General features: G+C 35.9%; 5 protein-coding genes across 7 annotated transcripts; 4 read left to right on the top strand and 1 right to left on the bottom strand.

Moving 5' to 3' along the window:
- The first annotated feature begins 1,986 nt into the window (after window positions 1-1,986).
- On the top strand, window positions 1,987-6,703 carry LOC110644891 (sialyltransferase-like protein 1). 3 transcript variants are annotated; one of them, XM_021797849.2, is made up of 11 exons: window positions 1,987-2,315; window positions 2,350-2,474; window positions 2,770-2,856; window positions 2,969-3,046; window positions 3,128-3,219; window positions 3,346-3,547; window positions 3,881-3,971; window positions 4,677-4,735; window positions 5,049-5,197; window positions 5,609-5,690; window positions 5,789-6,703. In XM_021797849.2, the coding sequence occupies exons 1-11, from the start codon at window positions 2,201-2,203 to the stop codon at window positions 6,164-6,166; spliced, it is 1,458 nt and encodes a 485-aa protein (XP_021653541.2). In that variant the 5' UTR covers window positions 1,987-2,200; the 3' UTR covers window positions 6,167-6,703. The 3 variants fall into 3 exon arrangements, with proteins under 3 accessions (XP_021653541.2, XP_058003483.1, XP_021653540.2); XM_058147500.1 differs by having other exon boundaries at window positions 1,987-2,348; window positions 2,398-2,474; XM_021797848.2 differs by having other exon boundaries at window positions 1,988-2,315; window positions 2,398-2,474.
- An 858-nt stretch (window positions 6,704-7,561) lies between these two features.
- On the top strand, window positions 7,562-8,589 carry LOC110644886 (light-regulated protein, chloroplastic). Its single transcript, XM_021797841.2, has 3 exons — window positions 7,562-7,974; window positions 8,113-8,271; window positions 8,372-8,589. The coding sequence occupies exons 1-3, from the start codon at window positions 7,781-7,783 to the stop codon at window positions 8,445-8,447; spliced, it is 429 nt and encodes a 142-aa protein (XP_021653533.2). The 5' UTR covers window positions 7,562-7,780; the 3' UTR covers window positions 8,448-8,589.
- A 424-nt stretch (window positions 8,590-9,013) lies between these two features.
- On the top strand, window positions 9,014-12,678 carry LOC110644888 (putative pentatricopeptide repeat-containing protein At2g01510). Its single transcript, XM_021797843.2, has one exon. The coding sequence runs from the start codon at window positions 9,796-9,798 to the stop codon at window positions 12,256-12,258; it is 2,463 nt and encodes an 820-aa protein (XP_021653535.2). The 5' UTR covers window positions 9,014-9,795; the 3' UTR covers window positions 12,259-12,678.
- Window positions 12,679-12,806: 128 nt separating this feature from the next.
- LOC110644889 (uncharacterized) lies at window positions 12,807-13,546 on the bottom strand. Its single transcript, XM_021797844.2, has one exon. The coding sequence runs from the start codon at window positions 13,507-13,509 to the stop codon at window positions 12,940-12,942; it is 570 nt and encodes a 189-aa protein (XP_021653536.2). The 5' UTR covers window positions 13,510-13,546; the 3' UTR covers window positions 12,807-12,939.
- A 1,131-nt stretch (window positions 13,547-14,677) lies between these two features.
- LOC131183293 (uncharacterized) lies at window positions 14,678-15,418 on the top strand. Its single transcript, XM_058153951.1, has one exon. It carries the CDS (start codon window positions 14,678-14,680, stop codon window positions 15,416-15,418), a length of 741 nt encoding a protein of 246 aa, XP_058009934.1.
- Window positions 15,419-22,262: the final 6,844 nt, after the last annotated feature.

The following is a 22,262-nucleotide window of genomic DNA, read 5'->3' as shown; positions in this document are numbered from 1 at the left end:
TATAATTTTCTAACTACCCATGAATATTTTATGAAACTTTATTCTAAACTCAGCACCATAAAATTGAAAAAACTCAGAGTTCGGGTTTACCGATGCCAATTCTGACACTTGGAACTCGTCTGGAGTGTCTGAAAATGGTAGGGTAGCCTATAACTTTGACCTGGTGCTGAAGTGATTCCGGTAGCTTATCTGCTCAGCCCGAAATTGTAGATCCGGGCGATTGTCGAATTACTACGAAACGAAAGTACCTACGCAAAGCTCACAACACCAAGGGTTAGAGTAAAATATTTATATTTATATATAAAATAATTATTTGAAAATTAACAGTGTTACAAAAGTAAGTTTCTCATGAGAATTTCTGGTTTTCAGAAGGATTGTCTTTCTCCTAGGGATGTTGAGCTTATAGGCTTAAGGGAAGTTCTTAGTTGATTACGTGAAAATAATTTCTCTAATGATGTGATTGAGATAGACTCAAAAGTGGTGGTGGAAGCATTCCATTCTAATGCAGAAGATTGGACTAAATTTGGTCAAGTGATTAAGGATTGTAGCAATTTGTTGTTCCAATGATTGAATTGGACCTTGGTTTGGATTCAAAGACAAGCTAATTTAGTAGTTCATAGCTTGACTAGGGCAGCTTTATTATATGTTAGCCCTACATTTTGGTATGAGCCATGAATTTTCTCTGTAATATTCTTAGGACTGATGTCACATAAAGTTTTTTCACTTAACATTTTTTGTCCTAAGTTGAGTGTATTGGGAAGGTTTATTGACATGGAAATAGTTTGGACCTTCTAGGTTAAGAATTTGATGATTTTTTAATAAAATTTAACATTTAAAAAAAATCCTTTTTCAACTAGAATAATATTTTTTTTTTTTACTTTTCAAATCACAATCCAGTTAGAACCATACAATGTGGACCTCATTGTGTGTTCTGATTTGGGAGAAATTATATTATTCATCTGCTATTCTATGTAGAATTAACACTTGAAATAATAAATTAATAGACAATAAGATAAACAAAATAGTTATAATTTTTTGAATAAAATTATTTTTAACATATAAAAAAATTAGAGGTCGCAATTTGTATAATGTCGTGTTTAAACAAGTAATGTTTCTTTGCAACACGACATGATTATACTCGATCTGAACACGACATGATTATTAATCATATCATAAACTCTTAACCCAAACACGGTCCATTTATTAAAAACAGATCACGCGACTCGTATAACCTATTTAATTACTTGTGCCTGTTTACTTAAAACAAATTTTGAAAATGTTGGGATGGATTATAATTAATAATCAATTATATTAAAATAATTAATAATATCAATAATTTATTTTATTAGTGTATTTATAAAATTTATTTTTTAATCAATAGTAAATTTTTATTAAATTTATTCTTTTATTTTTGTTTTTAAAATAAATAAAATTTATCATATATAAATTGAATAATTATAATAAAATTAATTATAATATTTAAACATAATTTTTTTAATTCACTACGTAATTATATATATTAATTAAGAATTCAATTCATAAAAATAATAAAAAAAATATAAACTATAAGATATTGAGAATAAAATTATATTTAACATATATTAATCCATTAACTCAATTAAATAAACGGATTGATGCATATATTATTAGGTTAAGTGAATTAATTCATTAAATTTTTATTTTTAACATATTATTGATGGATTTATTTATTTATTATCAAATTTATTTATGCTAAATTTAAATTCATTTAATTGTATATCGAGTTATATCGTGTAATTAAATCTTATCAAATATTGTCAACTTCAACAAAAGCAACTGCTTTATAAGACTGACTACTACTATTATTTATTTATTTTATTTATTTACACAATTAATTTATTATTATATGATTGTTGATATATCATATATTGCATAATTGGTTTCACATTTCATATCAACTATTAAATCACAGTTGTCGTCTCTAATTACTCTCGCCACATGGATGGGCACATGGATAGCCTCCTACAGCTTAAGTTCACAGGGTGTCAAACTGGGTTACACCAGACAAAACGACGTCGTTATTAAGTTCCATGCTCTAGAGTTCTACTGGCCCTTTTCTTCCATGACAGGCATGGCATCTTCCATCCTAAAAAAAAAGAAAATAAATGAGAGAAAAAGTTAGCTGATTTTGCAGTTCTCAGTTTCAGCGAGCAGGGCGAATATGAGACTTCACAAGAATACAAATTTCAGTAGGAGACGTCCCATTCTCCACCTTCTCTTCCTTGCTGCTCTCTTCTCTATCCTTGTTTTTGCTATCCAATCCTCTTTTTTCTCAGGTTTTTTTCCCCCCATTTCTTCTTTCCTTTATAGTTCCCATAAACCCTAGCATTTCACCTTCACTTTCTCTGATTTTTGCAGGTGGTCGAAACTCGGATCTCAGCAAAGAACAAATCAGGGATTTATCCGATTTCCAGTCCTCTGTTCAGCAATGCGTGGTTGGCATTTCAATTCGTTACCAATTTTACTAGATTATGTCTTAGATCTACATCTCTGTTACTTGTTTTTCAATTTTTGGATTGAAAATCCATTTTTAGGTGTTAACATGATTATTCGATGGTTCTGATCTTTGGATTTTTTTTTTTTTTTGTGAGATTGAATATTGAAAAATTCAAGTATCTAAATTGGTGTGTGAACTTGGGGAATGCGTCTTGTTGATAATGTAATAATGTAGTTGTTGCGCGTGCCTTCTGTCTGTCAATTATGCGCTAAAAGGTTGAAGCCAAAATGTAGGCAAACAGAGGGCTTGGTCTGACGGCACAAATCATTGACCTTTGCAAATTGACGCTTAAGTTTCCTGAAGGCACTAACAGCACCTGGGTCTGCCTCTCTTTTTCTCTGTCTCTTTCGATTATATCTTAAAAATGCCTTTTTTTTTCTCCTTCAAAAATTTAAAACTGCTACATGCTGATTATTCTCTTTTTAATCTCAGTTCAATGAGCAATTCAAAATTTATGAACCGTTGGAGTACCATTATGATGTTTGTGAAGCAATTCTATTGTGGGAACAGGTTGGTGCCTGATAGTAATTTCATTTCATTAGGTAGTTGTCTTTGTGGATATGATGAATTCTGATGTCTTTGGAAATGCAGTATCGTAACATGACTACAGTGCTGACAAGAGAATACCTTGATGCCCGGCCAGATGGGTGGTTAGAGTATGCAGCAAAAAGGATAGCTCAATTGTATGATATTTACTGCATCCTCTCTTATGATTTCTTTTTGCAATTCATTATTTGCCTTTCTCAAATACTGTGACTGGATTACTTTTGTATGAGAGAAAGCTTAATACGCATTTATTTTGGTTGCAGGGGATCTGATAAATGCTACAACAGGACTCTCTGTGAGGAACATCTTAATTTGATTCTACCTGCTAAACCCCCTTTCCATCCCCGGCAATTTCGCACTTGTGCTGTTGTTGGTAACTCAGGAGATCTCCTAAAGACTGAGTTTGGAGAAGAGATTGATGGTCATGAGGCTGTTATACGAGACAATGAAGCTCCAGTTAATGCGGTAAACTGGCAAGACTAGAGCCAAAACATTCAAACCTGAATATGAATTGTTGCTTTTTCTTTCTCTTTCTCCTCACAACACCCCATCCCCTGCCCCCAATAAATACTCCTTTTACCCTAATGTTTTCCACTCAGTATTATTTGGGTGATGAGGGCAGTCAAAGTTTATTTTCCTTTACCTTTCATTAGATATTTGAATTGCAATCATAATTTAGTGGAGTCATTTCATCGTTTTCTTCTTTTAGATGTTTTGTTGTCAACTGTATTCTTTTTGTAGGTGTAATCAAGTAATTTTCTGTGAATGCTTATCTTGGCTTTTCATTTTATTGTTTAGAAATATTCCAAGTATGTTGGGCTAAAAAGGGATTTCCGCCTTGTAGTTCGTGGTGCTGCTCGTAACATGGTTAAGATTCTCAATGGATCTAGTACGTCTCTTGAAACCGCAACTGTTAGTACCATTTTTTTTTATAACAAATATCTGCCAGGCCTAGTTTAATTATGTTTCTTTCCACATTCTGGGAACTGGAAAAAAAAAATTTTTTGATGAGTTCATTGAGTTTTGGCTCAATGCTGCATCAGTAGCTACTGTAGTCTTCCTGTCTATTGTTGTTTATTATTTTATTTGCAGTACATTATGGGATATTAAATGCCAGATAGCTTCTATGTTGAAGGCAATCAAATGTGAGCTCTGTCCATTGGCGTGGTTATACTTCTACTAAATCTCAAGTGAAAACCTTTGTTTTTAATTTAGCAAATGCAGTTTTAGAATGAAAGAATCTAGGTCAGACTTATGAATTCAAGTGATCCATGTCAGCACAGTATTTTTAAGAACACAGACTTGAACCTTTTTCTTGCTTTCTTTTCTTTTCATTTGGAACAAGGGGCCCAGGGAGAGGGGGGGTGTTTTGGACAAAAGTAGGAGATTGGTTAACTTCTGGCTTTAGTTTGTCTAAAGTGTGATAGTAAAACAATATACTACAAATGAACCAATCTCTTCTGGTTGCCACTTATCTTTTCACCTATGTGGTTGTTCTCTGATTTTGTGTTGCCTACTTGACAAAGATGTGTGGGTGTTTTGTTTTTATTCTACGAGTTCAAAAGGCAATACTAATCAGCTTTTTCCGCTGCAGCCGATGAAGTACTTATAATCAAAAGTGTGACCCACAGAGACTTTAATGCTATGATAAAGGTAAGTGTTAGTCGATTTTGTCTTTTCTATAGAAGTAGATGGTAAAGTGAAGGAAACTGTTTTATACTAAGTAGCTATCATACTGGATTGCCTAAACAATGGTTGGTAATTTATCATCTATTAGATCATATTCATGGCCAACAGAAACTTTGGAGTGGTTCACTACACTCCATCCAATATATATCACCTTTGCTGCCGTTCTTTTACAACATCATTTCTTCAGTTTGTGTAGTATATTGTAGTCTGATTCTGATTAGATAACACAAACCTTCCTTGGCTGCGTTGATCACATCTTGTCACATTTGTCTTGCAGAGTATTCCCAATCCTGTTTATCTTTTCCAAGGAATTGTGCTACGCAGAGGTGCCAAGGGAACTGGAATGAAATCTATTGAACTAGCACTTTCAATGTGTGACATTGTTGACATATATGGATTCACAGTTGATCCTGGCTATACTGAATGGTAAATTAATTCTCCAGTCCTCGATTTAGTTTTGTTGGTTAGTTCTTAAATCATTATTTTACAGAGATTCTTGTAGTTGTTCCTAAATGCTATGTTCATAATTAAGCCATAAATTTTATATATCGACACCTGTCATCGATGTTTTCCAAATGTGGGTGAGAACACGAATTAGAATTTGTTAAACATTAGATTGTTGAAATTTTACAGAAATATTCTTTTTTTTTTTGGGTTCTTTCCTCACTATGTACATGTTAAATAAGTGGACATCTCTCTATCTCCAATGCTGTATAATTTTCATAGTTGTCATCCTTTGTGATTAGCTTCAGTTTTTCTTTTATGCACACATGGGATATTTGATGCTGTTTTTTGTCCTCTTCTTTTGCTAACTATTGTTGTGATATTTTTTTGTAGGACACGGTACTTCTCTACTCCCAGGAAAGGGCACAATCCGCTTCAAGGACGTGCATATTATCAGCTCCTAGAGTGCCTTGGTGTACGACTATATTTCTTCTCACAGCAAAGGGTTATGCAGTATTTGTGCTAACTGCTAAGTTTATATCTTGATCGTGTTTTATTGTTTATAATTTTCAGGTTATTAGGATTCATTCCCCCATGAGAGCCCAAAGGAAACATGACTGGTCAGATGTCCCCAGTCGAGAAATGATAGGCAGAGCTCATGCTGCTGCCTTGCGCTTAAAGAGGGGTCATGGGCCTGGACAGTTCGGAAGTTGTAAGGTGTGGGGCAATGTGGACCCTGACAGCAGTGGGCCCACCTCAGGATCTTCAGACATGAGTGATGTCAGGAAATACTCAAATTACAATAAATGGGAGGTCATGCCATTTGAAAGTCTAAGAAAGGAGGCACGTGACCACCATGCCCAGATGGAAAGTGTTTCTCTCTACAAAATGGATGGCAATAAATTGGATGATTTGGTATGTGTGAGGCATTCCTTGAAATCCGAGGCATAAGCAGCAACATGCAACAGTGCAACTCTGTGATTTGTGCTTCAGTTGGTGGCAAGGAGAAAGATCTCTGCTGGTTATTATCAATTGCCATGAAACTTCCTTTGAGATGAGCCTTTTGGATGATGAATATGTTAGCTTATCATTTCTGCCACAATCACTTAATTACTCAAGAGAAGTGATTAAATATTTATCAACTGTTACCAAAGATAGCCTTGAAATTTAGAGCCCATTGTAGCAATATATCCATGTGCAAGGAGAAATAGCATGAAATACAAACTACTGTGCAATGAAAACTAAATCTCATCTGAGAAAGTGACATTATAGGATTTTCAACTTCTGCACACACAAAGGAGACATTATTAATTTACTGGTGAAATCCCTCCAGCTTTTGGAGGATTATTCTGAGGGATTCTGGATGGGCAAAGGTTTGTTGATCATAGAAACTGCTGTGTGAGTTTTTTTTGTGCTTTCTTTATATAGGGTAAAGAGGGTTTGACATGTATACTGCTTCAATGCATTTTAACATTGGGAGTTTCAAGAGCATCACATCCAGTGGTTTGAGGGGCTTGGTGGTTCATTTAGTAGCTATATTTTATTTTATTTTTTCATACTATTTAGCTTGCCGTTATCATTCAATGAAATTTTGCCATGTTATAATACTGTTGTACTCAAGCTTAAGATGAAGAACTATTTTTTGTGCAATTTAGTCACAAGGAAATATTGTTGAACTATTGAAAATATATCTTAGGAAATGGACACATTTCCCTGCAACAAGATTGTTAGGATCTTATAAGAGCTCACAACTACCCTGCTATTTTTATTTTATACTTTGTGAAGAGTTGAGATACGCAGGAAACAGGACATCAGATGAAGTACTATATCTAGTAACAAATGAAGCTCAAATACATTTGCATATGTTGTCAAATTACTGGATTGGAACACAGACTTGCCCCTGAATCTTGATTTCTTCCAATATCGTAGATTCCAAGAATGGGTTAAAATATCATTGAGCCCTTCTCCCAGACTGCAGCATGGGGATGGGGGTGCAGGGGAAACAGTTTGCGTCCGGGGATGAAAAATTTTGATACTACTTAAATCTTGATTTCCATGTCTATTAAGGTATTTTATAGGTAATTTCAAATCCTGCTTTCTTTGAACCCGATTAGCAAAAGGCTCTTTCGGGTCAAAACCTTGCCCAGTTGTTTTGGTCAAGGGTAATATTTTAGCTGAATTACCCTTAGAACCAAATAAATGATGGGTAAGGTCCAGTAAAAATAGTTCCTTCACCAAAATGATCAAGTCAAGAATTGTTGATGGGTCTTAGTGCCATGATCATGACAAGGTAAATACAGACAATGCAATCCCATGAGCAAATGACAAGGCATGTATAGATATTATTTTGAGCATGATTAAAAGTAAAATATCTGAAAGATATAAAAATATCTCCTAGGGTGATGGGAACCTGCTAAAGTTTCTCCATCTCTTCCATTGAAATGTAACCCTTATCCAAAAAACACGTGTAAGTATCGTGCTCTTACCAAGTATTCTATAAATTGGAGCCCACACTCTACCTGTGAATCACCCAACACCGTATCTCACTAACCCAACATTGTCAAGATGCAGGCAGCTTTGAGCATTGCACCTCCTGTTCTTCCTCTAAAACCCTCCAAGAACTTCTCTCAGGTGACCCTTTCTCCTCCAAAGTTGGGTGCTTCATCTGTTGCTCCCCGTGGCTCTGCAGTCAAAGCAGCTGCTACTGTGGCTTATGACACTGACGCATCCACCACCGTTGATTACAGCTCTGTGATCTCGTAAGCCATTTAATTCCTCATTTCATTCAATCTTCTTATTTGTTTGTAGGAAATAGGAACTGTTCCCTAGGTTAGAGATAGGCTTTCCTTTTTTCAGTTAGCTTTCACTAAAACACAGTGCTCGATCTTCTTCCTCAGTGTGTTTCCAGCGGAAGCATGTGAAACCATCGGCGGAGATGCCTGCTTGGCAGACATATTTCCTGAAGTAACGCTTGAAAGCGATGCCAGAAATGAAGCAGCTAGAATTCCTTCAGAGCCTTTTGAAAGAGAGTATCTGGAGTACAATGAAGCAAAGACGTAATTCCTCAAGAACCCAATAAATGGAATAATCTTTGTAACAAGTTGAATATTATTATTGCTATTATTATGTACTAATCAATGATGATATTTTCTGCAGGGTTTTCTGCGCAGAGGCTTGCGATGATCTTGGGGGAGAGTTCTGTGAAAGTGCATATCAGAGGGGAGTCTATTAGAAGAGAGACAAGTCCAGAAATACTATGATCTTATCAAACTTTTCTTTTTTGTTGAAAGTATATACTTGCTGCTATTGCTTGGCAGTGTAATTTAATATCATCATTTACCTAATGATAATGTATATATTTAACTTTGGGATTACATACTTCGAAGCCAGCCTCTATCTTGGTATCTGCCATGCTTTCTGGTTGAATTTGACAGAAAGAAAAACTCTTTACATGATGGCCAATAAGAGGATGCGATTAAGAAACGTAGATGTGGCAGGTTGTTAAAATAAAAAAATAAAAAAATTGCTACTGGAATCCGTTCTTGTTGATTTGAACATGAAAATAGAAAATCAAGAAGCTGAAATTTTATCATGTTAAATTCGGGTCTCAATTAGAATTAATTTTAATATAATATAAATATATTTTTTAAAATAATTTAAAAGTTTATTTTCAAAAGTCTAAATATCTATGCGAGTAGAATAATAAAATAAAAATATATTATAATTAAATCAAATTGCAAAAGATTAAATATATAATTTTTTTTTATTGAATTTGTTTATATTTTTAAATTTATAATCAATCAATTTAGGGCAAGAATTTATCTAATACTCATATTTTTAATGAAAAATTTAATAATATTATAAATTTTTATTTTTATATTTGATAAACACAATTAATCCTTGCGGATTTGGACAAGCAAATGGATTAAAGGTAAGCCAACATGGGATTTCGGACTTGTAAAATTTAGAGTGGCTGTCTCTCTCTCTCTCTCTCGGCCCTGCATGTAAACTTGCGTGCGTGTCGCAAGACTCAAATCTAAGATTGGTTTATAGCTCCTGAGTCCTGTCATGCTTAAGAAGCCATATTCGTGGCCTAGATGGTTTCCACGGGACTACTGCTACCAGAATCCAAGAGATTGAGCTCCTATAACTGTAAGGTGCTTTCCCTGTGAATCCTCCAAGCTCCAACGCAGGCCACTTCTTTTGCTTCCAAATGAGAGCAGGTGGCGGGTTGCAGATCTGCTGTTTATAAACAAGGTCTGAACCAGTTGAAGTTCGAATTGAATCCTAACTTGACAGGATAAAATTTAGATCTGACGGGATTCTATATAAGAATTTAGAGCACAGTGGTAGTAGTCTCTTGGTATGGTCCTGATTCTGTATTGGTTTTATTCCTCTGATTTCCACTGGGTCTAATGGAATTCAAATGAGTTTCTAAAAGCTTATATTTAATGTTTGCGTTCCTAAATGAAAAGCTCATATCTTGAGAGTGGATTCCAATGGACAAGTAAAGAGAAGGTAGTAGGCTTATTGAAGGCTTAAGGAGACAGTCAGGAGTTTGAGCATAAATCATTTCGTACATGAAATTACCATTTAGAAAAATTCCCCTTAAAAACCTTGCTTCTCTTACTCTAGCAGCCTCCCAACCTTCGAACTGCTCCCACCCAAATGTCAAAATCTGTATCGATGCCCGAATTATCAAAACTGGTTTTGACCCAAACACTTCTCGATCCAATTACCGGGTCAAGAATCTTATTGAAAGCGGCCAGCTATCTGAAGCACGCCAACTGTTCGATCAAATGCCTCATAAGAACACTGTCTCAACAAACATGATGATTTTGGGCTTCGTAAAAGCGGGCAATCTTTTTATTGCCAGACAACTTTTTGATAGCATGGTTGAACGTACTGCTGTGACATATACTATCTTGATTGGCGGGTATTCACATTGTGATCAATTTAGAGAAGCGTTTGAGCTTTTTGTTGATATGCATGGGGGTGACACCAGGCCTGATTATGTGACTTTTGTAACTCTTTTATCAGGGTGCAATGACCCCCAAATGGTGAAGGGATTATTTCAACTTCATTCCCTTGTTGTTAAACTGGGACACGATTTGGCCCTTAAAGTTTGCAATTCATTGGTTGATTCTTATTGCAAAACACATCGCTCAGATTTAGCTTATCAGTTTTTTAAGGAAATGCCTGAAAGGGATTCTGTTACTTACAATGCTTTGATAGCAGGATATGCAAAAGAAGGATTGAATGAAGAAGCGATAAAGCTTTTCATGGAGATGCAAAGTTTGGGACTTGACGTTTCAGATTTTACCTTTCAAGCAGTTTTAGGTGCGGGTATTGGCTTAGACGGTATAGCATTTGGCCAACAAGTCCATGGTTATTCAGTGAAGACCAATCTTGTGTGGAATGTATTTGTGGGGAATTCCTTGCTTGATTTCTACTCAAAGCATGATTGTATAAATGAAGCTAGGAAACTTTTTTATAAGATGCCAGAGTTGGATGGTGTTTCTTACAATGTGATGATTACTGCCTATGCATGGATTGGAAAAGTAAAAGAATCTATTGATCTTTTCCGAGAGCTGCAGTTTACAAAATTTAATAGGACAAATTTCCCTTTTGCAACCATGTTGAGTATAGCAGCAAATACACTAGACTTGCAGATGGGCAAGCAACTTCATTCACAGACCATTGTGACAGCAGCTGATTCAGAAGTTTTGGTAGCAAATTCTTTGGTTGACATGTATGCTAAGTGTGGACAATATGAGGAAGCTGAAAGGATATTTGTGAAACTGAGCAGTAGAAGCACAGTTCCATGGACAGCTATGATCTCTGCTAATGTTCAGAAAGGACGTCTTGAAGAAGGCCTAAAATTTTTCAGTGAGATGCGAAGAGCCAATGTAAGTGCTGACCAGGCTACTTTTGCCAGTGTCTTAAAAGCCTCAGCAAATGTGGCTTCAATTTCATTGGGGAAACAGCTGCACTCCTGTATAATCAGATCAGGATTCATGTCAAATGTTTATTCTGGAAGTGCACTCGTCGACATGTATGCCAAATGTGGATCTGTAAAAGATGCAATTCAAACTTTTGAAGAGATGCCTGAAAGGAATGTAGTCTCTTGGAATGCACTAATCACAGCTTATGCTCAAAATGGGGATGGTGAGGCCACTCTAAGATCATTTGAAGAGATGGTTCGGTCAGGTTATCAACCAGATTCAGTTAGTTTCCTTTGTGTTTTATCAGCTTGCAGCCACTGTGGACTGGTCAAAGAAGGATTGCGATACTTCAATTCCATGACTAAAGTATATAAACTTGTTCCAAAGAGAGAACACTATACGTCTATAGTTGATGTGCTATGTAGGAGTGGACAATTTGACAAGGCCGAGAAGTTGATGACTCAAATGCCATTTGAACCTGATGAGATTATGTGGTCATCAGTTTTGAACTCTTGTAAGATTCATAAGAACCACGATTTAGCCAAGAGAGCCGCACAACAACTCTTCAACATGGAGGTGAGGGATGCTTCTCCTTATGTCACCATGTCTAATATTCTTGCAGCAGCAGGTCAGTGGGACAGTGTTAGGAAGGTAAAGAAGGAAATGAGGGAACGTGGACTTAAGAAGGTTCCAGCTTATAGTTGGGTTGAAATTAAGCATAAGGTCCATGTATTCTCAGCAAATGATAAGTGCCACCCACAGATGAAGGAAATCATGCTAAAAATTGATGTGTTGTCAGAGCAAATGGAAAGGGAAGGATACATGCCTGATACGAGTTGTGCACTTCACAATGTGGATGAAGATGTTAAAGTTGAATCGCTTAAATATCATAGCGAACGCATAGCAATTGCTTTTGCGCTGATCAATACGCCAGAGGGATCACCCATTCTGGTGATGAAGAATTTGCGAGCTTGTGCAGACTGTCATGCTGCAATCAAGGTGATATCAAAAATTGTTGGAAGGGAGATTACAGTTAGAGATTCAAGCAGGTTTCATCATTTTAGAGATGGGATTTGCTCTTGTAGGGATTACTGGTAAGCTAAAAAGATTTGAAGAAGCAAGTTCCTTTGCCCTTCCTCAAAGTTACTTGGTGATGACTGATGAATATTAACAGATCATTTTGGAAGGCAACTCCTATTTACCCAAGACCATACTAGGTTGGCCCTGAAAAGAGAGAGATTTACAGAACTAGTTTGGAATTGGTAATGAGGCTTAATGAGATAAGTGTCTACCCCAAGAATCAGCAAGAAAATCTTGCAATGAATCGTACACTTGGAGCCTCCAAGTTTGGCTATGAATCAAAAAAAAATACAAACTGGGTTTACATTTTATGTTATGACAAATGATTTATTAACAATTCAATTACTACTTAGACAAATCTATAATCAAATTGATCGGACATACAGAAAGCTCATTGTAATTATGTGAATCATGCATTTTTATCGTCGAAGATTTGCTGTGAATCAAACTATATGCGATTATATTTATTCAGTAACTCGGCACCGTTATCATCATCACCTAACCCAAAATCCAATTACTACTTGAAAGAACAAAACAAGATCAATAATTCCAATCGAATCAGTTGATACCCAGAAAAAAGATCAATATAATTAAGCACCAAAATCTGAAATTCTTACATCCATTACACCAAAATCTTGCTAGAAAGGAAAGTGCTAATGCTCAAAAAAAATAAAAAATAAAAAAGCCAAAGCAGTAAAGCTATTTCTTGTTCTTATTGAATACATCATCAGGAACAACCTTGAGCAACTTCCTATCCTTAGACTTGGCAATCTTCTTCAATGTCTTTGGATTCGTAATCTTCTGCAACTTAGTCCCAGACCTCAATATATTTTCCTGCTTCTTCTTCTCTCTCTCCTCCCTCTTCTTCCTCTTCTGCTCCTTATTCCTCTTTATCTCATCCTTCAACTCATTCATTCTCTCTCTGTAAGCTCTCTTTATCTCCTTCTGCTGCTCCCTCTGCTCGAACGTAGTGCCCTTCCTGCTCACTAGCTTCGCCGACGCCCTCTGCTTCCTTGGCTGCTTCCACTTCCGACCCGACACTCTCCCAGCTATCACGCCGTCATACGTCGGATTTCCGAATACCGGCTTGTCTGGATTCTCCGATGACGGCACCGCCGACCTCTTTGCTGGAGGAATCGTGTCCCCGTCGATCTCCATGGAAGCGTCGCCGTCGTCTGTTGTGACATGCGATTGAGCTTCGCGTTTTCGCTTGTAGGTTTTGCCTCCGAAGCCTTCATCGAGGCGTCGGAAATCTATGGTGCAAGCCATTGCGTCGCTGCTGAATTACAAAACCCTACTTTTTTTTTTTTTTAACTGCCGAAACCCTAAATCTATGCTTATATACAAATGGGGGACGTTTGATTTGCCAAAAATGTCCTCCATTTTTTCTTTAATTATAATTATATTTTTATTATTTAAATTTATTTAATATTTAAATAAAATTAAAAATCTTAATTTTAAAATTTATATAAATTTAAAATTTTTAATTATATTTATACCCATTTTAATTAAATATAAAATTTTATAAAAAATAATTAATTAAAATAATAAATTAAAAATACAGATTAATTGATTTATAAAATATATTTATAATCTATAATATATATATAAATATATGAACGTAGGGGAAATTTAAGTTTTTCTTATTCTCTTACTGACTTGATATTATATTTTTTATTTTTTACATGTGAACTAAATAGCTTGTGTCTAATTTGTCACATATTATTCTTTTTCTTTTCTTGAATCTCATATTTATTTTTTATTTAATGATGATTTTTGTAAAAAAGTTTCAATAAAAAATCATAATAGCTTGCATAAAAATCTGTTTAATATTTAAATTTAAAACATAACAAATGGTTTCTATCTTCTTGACTAATACAATATTTTCACATGACATTAATCTCTGCAGTAATCAAAGCATTTTCCAATACTTCTTCTTGCATTTTTTGTTGTATTTTGTAATCATCAACAAGCAATCTTTCTTTTTGTATAGGTCCCCCTTTAGAAATTTCTTTTTCAATTCTACAATTTAAAGACTTGCAGTGCAGGTCATTGATGTGGACATGAACCAAATAACCAAAGGGCAAAATGCAGCATAACAATGAAAGTGGATAAAACAAAACATGTGCCCAAGATTACAACTGAATAGAGTTGAGCTTGTTAAGACTACTGCTACTCCAAGCCTCAAATCCGGACATGATCAAACATAATAATTCAAATGTTATCTGATATATCTATTAGTTCAAATATTTGAATTTGTATTACTTTGTTTGTAGGATCTTGTAACTAACCTCGTACTATGTATTTATTAACATCATCAATGAACAAAAGAAAAGCAAGGTTTTCAGTTCTAAATTTTCACCTATTATCAAAAGCTTTTCATGGTATCAGAGCTTGATCCATAATCATCAATTTTTCTTCTATTTTCTGCAAATCTATGGCTTTATCCAGTACTAGTAACATCATCCATACCTCTGGTAAATCTCTTGTTGTAATCAATGGAACTCAACTTCCATTGAAGCTTTCAGCTCAAAATTACTCTACATGGCGTGCTCAGATCACTCCACTTCTTCGAGGACACAATCTCATGGGTTATGTCACTGGCACTATCACTTCTCCTCCTACTCATATTGAGAAAAATGGTACTCACATTTCTAATCTAGATTATGAGTTTTGGGAATACCAAGATCAGTTAATCCTAGCTGCTATTATTGCTTCGGTTTCCTTCTCGGTTTTGAACACCATTGTAGATGCTAAAACCTCAACGGAGGCATGGAACAAACTTCAGGTAGCCTTTGCAAATAAATCGGCTACACAAATTCTTTCTTTACGAGAAAAGCTATCACGAACCAAACGTGATTCTCGCCCAGTTGCTAAATATCTTCAGCTTGTCAAATCCATTGCGGAAGAACTCTCCTTGTGTGGCAGTCCCGTAAATGATGTTGATCTCATCATTCATGTATTGGGTGGAATTGGCTCAGAGTTTCGTGACATTGCTACGGCAATGCATGCCAGAGATACTATCATTTCATTTGATGAACTGCAAGATAAGCTGCTTGACCATGAATTACATCTCAAACAGATTGATCCCAATTTTGATCCCACCCCTGTAATAGCAAATCTTATGATAGTTATGACATTTTTGCTGTCACATTATGCAGAAATTGTATCATTTTAATCAATGTACTTTGCCTAATTTTTTGGTTTTGAAAGTATGGCTAAGTATGGCCAAGTATGGCTCTCTGTTTTTTAGGTAGAAAAGCTGATATAAACAGTAATTAAACATGTGATGGCTGATGCACCTTTTGTAATGCTATATATGCATATGTATTAAAGGAATGAAACTAGTTTTTTCTCCACTTCTTTATCTGAAACAACCTGCAAATGGTATCAGAGCCTTCCATGATCTTTGAGGGACTGTGAGTTCTGAGAGAAAACAAGCAAGGAAACCTCACCAAAAAAAAAAAAAAAAAATATGCTGTGTTAAATGGCTTCAAGCAATGCTGGAGCTCTTTCACCTCCATTCTTTAATGGTGAAAATGATCAAATATGGGCTGTGAGAATGAAGGCTTTGTTAAAGGGGTTGGATTTATGGGAGGCAGTAGAAATGGGAGTTGATCCTCCACCTTTAAGAGCAAACCCAATAGTTACTCAACTCAAGCATTATGCTGAAGAATCAGCTAAGAAGTTTAAAGCTCTCTCCTACATACACTCAGCTGTGTCTAAGTCAATATTCACAAGCATTATGGCATGTGAAACTGGAAAAGAAGCTTGGGATAGTCTTAGAGAAGAGTTTCAAGGGAGTGAGAGTACAAGACAGATGCAGGTGTTGAATTTGAGAAGGGCATTCGAAGCCTTGAAGATGAAAGAGACAGAAAATGTTAAAGAATATTCTGATAAAGTTATAAAAGTTATCAATCAAATCAGACTTCTTAGAGAGGATTTGCCAGATAAAAGGGTGGTAGAAAAAATTCTTGTGAGTCTTCCTGAAAGGTTTAAAGCAAAATTCTCCTCTCTTGAAGATTCGAAGGATCTTTCTCAAATATCACTTGCAGAGTTAGTTAATGCCCTGCAAGCTACTGAACAGAGAAGATCTTTGAGACTAGAAGATCAAACTGAGAATGCATTTGTCATGAAGAACAAAGGTAGAGATCAGTTCAACTCAGGAGGCAAAAAGACAACTAATAGAAGAAACAAAAGGGAGGGTGACAACATCAAAGCAAGGGAAAGAAAAAATAAATACCCTCCATGTCCAAATTGTAAAAAAACTAATCATCTAGAAAAGTTTTGCTGGTATAAACCTGGCATTCAGTGCAGATCTTGTAAAAAATTTGGACATGTTGAGAGAGTTTGCAAATCAAAAGCAACTCAAGAGGAACAACAAGCACAAGTTGCAGAGAACCAAGAGCAGGAAGAGGGAAAATTGTTTGTTGCAACATGTTATGGAGCTACTACCAGCAGTGATTCTTGGCTTATTGACAGTGGATGCACACATCATATGACCTTAAAAGTTGATTTATTCAAGAAGCTTGACAGATCATTTAGTTCTAGAGTTAAAATTGGAAGTGGAGAATTTCTAGAAGTCAGAGGGAGAGGTGAAATTGCAGTGGGAACTTCAACAGGTATCAAACTCATCTCTGAGGTTTTGTACGTACCTGGTTTAGATCAAAATCTATTAAGTGTGGGTCAAATACTTGAAAAGCATTATTCATTGTTGTTTAAAGATATGACTTGCACTATAATGGATTCTGTTGGAACTGAATTAATGTCAGTAAAAATGAAAGATAGAAGTTTTTCCTTGAAGTGGAATAAGTTAGATGCTCATGCATTTTCTGGTGTTGTTGATGAATCCTCACTTTGGCATAGGAGATTTGGTCACTCAAATTTCCAGTCACTCAAACACATGCATAATAAAGGTTTAGTTCATGATTTACCTTTTATGCAAGATCAAGTTGGAGTTTGTGGTGTATGTCAGTTTGGTAAGCAAACAAGAATGCCTTTTCCTATAAATCAGTCATGGAGAGCTACTGAAAAGTTGCAGCTTATTCACAGTGATGTTTGTGGTCCCATGAGTTCTCCTTCACTCAATGGGAGCAAGTACTTTGTGCTTTTCATTGATGATTTTTCAAGGTTTTGCTGGGTGTATTTTCTACAACAGAAATCAGAAGTTTTGAATATCTTTCAGAAATTCAAGGCTATGGTTGAAAATCAAAGCAATTTCAAGATTAAAGCTCTTAGAACAGATAATGGGACTGAATACTGCAATAGAGGGTTTACAAAGTTGTGTGAAGATGCAGGAATTCAACATCAATTTACAGTCAGTTACACTCCACAGCAAAATGGAGTGAGTGAGAGAAAAAATAGAACTATTATGGAGATGTCTAGATGCCTTTTGTTTGAGAAGAAGCTGCTAAAGAAATTTTGGGCAGAAGCAGTAAACACATCAGTTTACCTTCTGAACAGACTTCCAACAAAAGCATTGAGAGATAAGACTCCTTTTGAAGCTTGGTTTGGGGTAAAACCATCTGTTGAGCATTTAAAAGTCTTTGGAAGCATATGCTATGCTCACATTCCAGCAGTAAAAAGGGATAAGTTGGATTACAAGTCTCAAGTTGGAATCTTTTTGGGTTATAGCAGTAATGAAAAAGGTTACAGAGTGTTCAATCCTCAAACACAAAAGGTGATGATTAGTAGAGATTTAAAAATTGATGAGGAAGCATATTGGGATTGGGAGAAATTACAAGTAGAGCCTTTGAATAACAATTCAATTCAAAAGGACATTCCTCAAGGACAAGAAATAACAGAAGCATAATAAGAAGCTGAGTCTGATAGTGACACAGATTCAGAATTTGCAGTGAGAGGCACTAGATCCTTAGAGGATATTCATGAGAGATGTAATGTGGGATTCCTTGAGCCAACAAGTCTTGAAGCAGCAATGAAATCATCAAGTTGGATGAATGCAATGCAGGAGGAGCTGAGGATGATTCACAAGAATGAAACTTGGAAATTGGTTGATAGGCCACTGAATAAAAAAGTAATTGGAGTGAAGTGGGTTTATAGGACGAAACTAAACTCCAATGGTTTTATAAATAAACACAAGGCCAGGTTAGTTGTGAAAGGATATTCACAGCAATTTGGTATTGACTACATAGATACCTTTGCACCAGTGGCAAGGTATGATACAATAAGGCTTCTCATTGCCTTAGCAGCTCAGAAAAATTGGAGAATTTATCAGCTAGATGTTAAATCAGCATTTTTGAATGGTTATTTGCAAGAGGAGATATTTGTGGAACAGCCTCATGGTTTCACAGTAAAGGGAAAAGAAGATAAAGTTTTCTTACTTAAGAAAGCTTTATATGGATTAAAACAGGCCCCTAGAGCTTGTTATAGCAGAATAAACAATCATCTGTTGCAATTGGGGTTTAAAAGAAGCTCAAGTGATGCCACATTGTATGTGAAGATTGAAATGGTGAAACACTACTAGTGTCATTGTATGTTGATGATCTTCTAATCACTGGTAGTAATATTGATCTTATAAATCACTTCAAGAAGGAGATGCAATCTGAGTTTGAGATGACTGATCTTGGGAAAATGACTTTGTTTCTTGGTTGGAAGTTCATCAAACAAACCAAGGAACATTTATATGTCAAGAAAAATATGCAAGGGAAATTATGAAGAAGTTTGGGATGGAAAATTGCAACAGCATTGATACTCCTATATTTCAAAATGAAAAATTGAGCAAAGAAGAAGGTTTTGAGAAGATAGATTCTGGAATTTACAGAAGTGTGATTGGCTGTTTATTATATCTCATTGCATCCAGACCTGATATCATGTATGCAACAAGCTTATTATCAAGATTTATGCATGAACCAAGCCAAAATCACTTCAAAGCTGCAAAAAGGGTTCTCAGGTATGTGAAAGGAACCATTGATCTTGGAATCTGGTTCAAAAGTGGCATGGAGGCAAAGCTAGTTGGCTATGCAGATAGTGATTGGGGTGGCTCAATTGATGACATGAAAAGCACTTCAGGTTTTATGTTCTCTATTGGCTCAGGAGTCATCAGCTGGAGCTCAAAGAAATAAGATGTTGTGGCTCAATCCACTGCTGAAGCAGAATATATTTCTGCTATTGCTGCTATGAATCAAGCATTTTGGTTCAGAAAAATTATGAAGGATTTAAAGCATGATCAAGAAGAGGCTACTATCATTTTTTTGTGATAATCAATTAGCTGTAGCAATGGCTAAGAATCTTGTCTTTCATGGGAAAACCAAGCATATTAAGATTAAATACCACTTCATCAGAGAAGCAGAAAAAGATGAAGAAGTCAAGCTAGTTCATTGTGGTTCAGGAGCTCAAATTGTAGATGTTTTGACCAAGGGCCTGTCCAAAGCAAGATTTGAAACATTGAGGAGCAGCCTTGGTGTTTCCAGCAAAAATGCCAAGGAGGAGTGATGATAGTTATGACATTTTTGCTGTCACATTATGCAGAAATTGTATCATTTTAATCAATGTAGTTTGCCTAATTTTTTGGTCTTGAAAGTATGGCCAAGTATGGCTCTTTGTTTTTTAGGTAGAAAAGCTGATGTAAACAGTAATTAAACATGTAATGGCTGATGCACCTTTTGTAATGCTATATATGCATATGTATTAAAGGAATGAAACTAGTTTTTTCTCCACTTCTTTGTTTGAAACAACCTGCAAAATCATGTTCGCAAGGCAAATTCTAGCAGGCCATCCTATCATCAACGACAAGGAAATTCCTATAATCCAATCCAATTCAGTTTGCTAACAATAGTTCTCAGTTTTCAAAGAACTCTTCGAGCCTTGTCAACTCCTCATCATACCATCAGTCATCTACGTCATCCTTACAATCTCGAAATTCCATCTCCCAAGCCAAAGTGCAGTGTCAGTTTTGTGACAAATATGGTTACCATGTGAAGAAGTGTTTTCAGTCTAGAGATTATTTCAGGGATCTCTTTTCGCAAAATCCACAGGCTCAACACTCCACAACCAACTCTAATTCGAATTCTCAGTGGCTTCTAGATATTGGGGCTTCTCATCACATCACCAATGACTTGAAGAATCTCTCTCTAGACGCACCATATGATGGGAATGATGAGCTGCATCTCACAAATGGTTCAGGTTTGTCTATATCACATTTGGTTCTGGTATTGTGTCTTTACCATCCAAAAAGTGTCATCTATCGAATGTTCTTTGTGTCCCATCTACCAAAACAAACCTTATTTCTGTATCTCAATTTTATGATTCCAATCAAGTGTCTATTGAATTCTTTTCTAACTCTTTTCTTGTCAAGGATCAATTCACGGGGGAGATTCTGTCCAAAGGCAAAATTGATCAATCTCTTTACAAGCTCAAATCCTCACCTGCACCAGCTTGCTTCAATGTTCACCATTCCTCAACTGCCTGGCATCAATGTCATGGACACCCAAACTCCAAAGTTTTTAATTTTCTTTTATCTAAATTTGATTTGCCTTTTTCTTCTATCAAGGAGGACGTTTGCCATCCTTGCAAGTGTAATAAAAGTCAATGTTTATCTTTTGGTACTTCAACTCTTTCCAGTTCTAGACCTCTTGAACTTTTATATTCCGATTTATGGGGTCCAGCCCCAGTGCAATCAATAAATGGATTTCGTTATTACATAATTTTTATGGATCATTTTACTAAATATATACGGTTTTTCCCATTAAAGGCAAAATCTGATATTTACAGCGTTTTTCTAGCATTCCAAAAATTGGTTGAAAATACTTTCAATGCGACAATTCACTCCATTTACACTGATGGGGGAGGGGAATACATTGCCCTTAAAAGATACTCTCAATCTTGTGGCATTAATCACCTTCAAACACCTCCGCATACTCCCCAACATAATGGGGCTGCTGAGCGTCGCCATCGACACTTGGTAGAAATGGGTCTCACCTTATTACACACTGTTTCACTTCCATCATCTTTTTGGTCCTTTGCATTCCAAACAGCAGCTTACTTAATTAACCGATTAACCACACCCCTTCCCAAATTTTCCTCACCTTACCAAAAATTATTTAACCGATCTCCCTATTACAATTCCTTAAAAGTATTTGGGTGTCTCTATTATTTGTCCCTCATACCATATGCAAAATCAAAGTTTGATCTCAAATCAGTCTCCTACGTGTTTCTTGGATATTTTCTTAATCAAAGCGCGTATATTTGTTATGATTTCAAATCTCAAAAATTCCTTATATCTTGTCATGTTATATTTATTGAAAATAGTTTTCCTTTTCAATCTCAATCACCTACATAGTCCTTATCTTCCTCCACTTGGTTTGATATTCCTTCAGCTGATCCACAACACATCCTCATTCCTTTTCATTCTCCATCTATTATGCAAACCTCATATCCTATTTTAACTCCACCCATTCCGTCCACTTCCCAAGAAGAGTCAGCTTCCCAATTTACGTCTCCTTCTCACCCTCCAGCTTTAACGTCATCCACTTCAACCCAAAATCACCATCCCATGGTCACTCGGTCCAAAAATAATATATTCAAAGCCAAAATCATTCATCAAGTCACCAAAGATCCCTTACCTGAAATACCAGAACCAACTAACGTCACTCAAGCTCTCTCTCATTCCCATGGCTGTCTGTAATGTCAAAGGAATTTAATGCTTTACTTAAGAATGGCACTTGGGTTCTTTTTCCTCATGAATCTCACCAAAATTTAGTTGGTTTTAAGTGGATTTTCAGGATTAAAAGACATGTAGATGGCTCTGTTCAGCGATACAAGCCCCGTTTAGTTGCAAATGGGGTACAATCCGAGACCAGGCATTGATTTTGGTAACACATTCAGTGCTATAGTGAAACCAATGACAATTCGGGTTATACTCACATTGGCTATCACTAATTCATGGCCATTGCTTCAGCTTGACATCAACAATGCTTTTTTACATGGTTCTCTATAAGAAGATGTGTATATGAAGCCGCCTCCGGGTTTTGTGGATCCTACCAAGCCTAATCATGTTTGCAAGT

Source organism: Hevea brasiliensis, chromosome 1 (assembly GCF_030052815.1).
Source record: "Hevea brasiliensis isolate MT/VB/25A 57/8 chromosome 1, ASM3005281v1, whole genome shotgun sequence".
In the NCBI taxonomy this organism is placed as follows: domain Eukaryota; kingdom Viridiplantae; phylum Streptophyta; class Magnoliopsida; order Malpighiales; family Euphorbiaceae; genus Hevea; species Hevea brasiliensis.
Note: the sequence above shows the minus strand (reverse complement) of the source record. Positions and strands in the feature narration are given on the sequence as shown.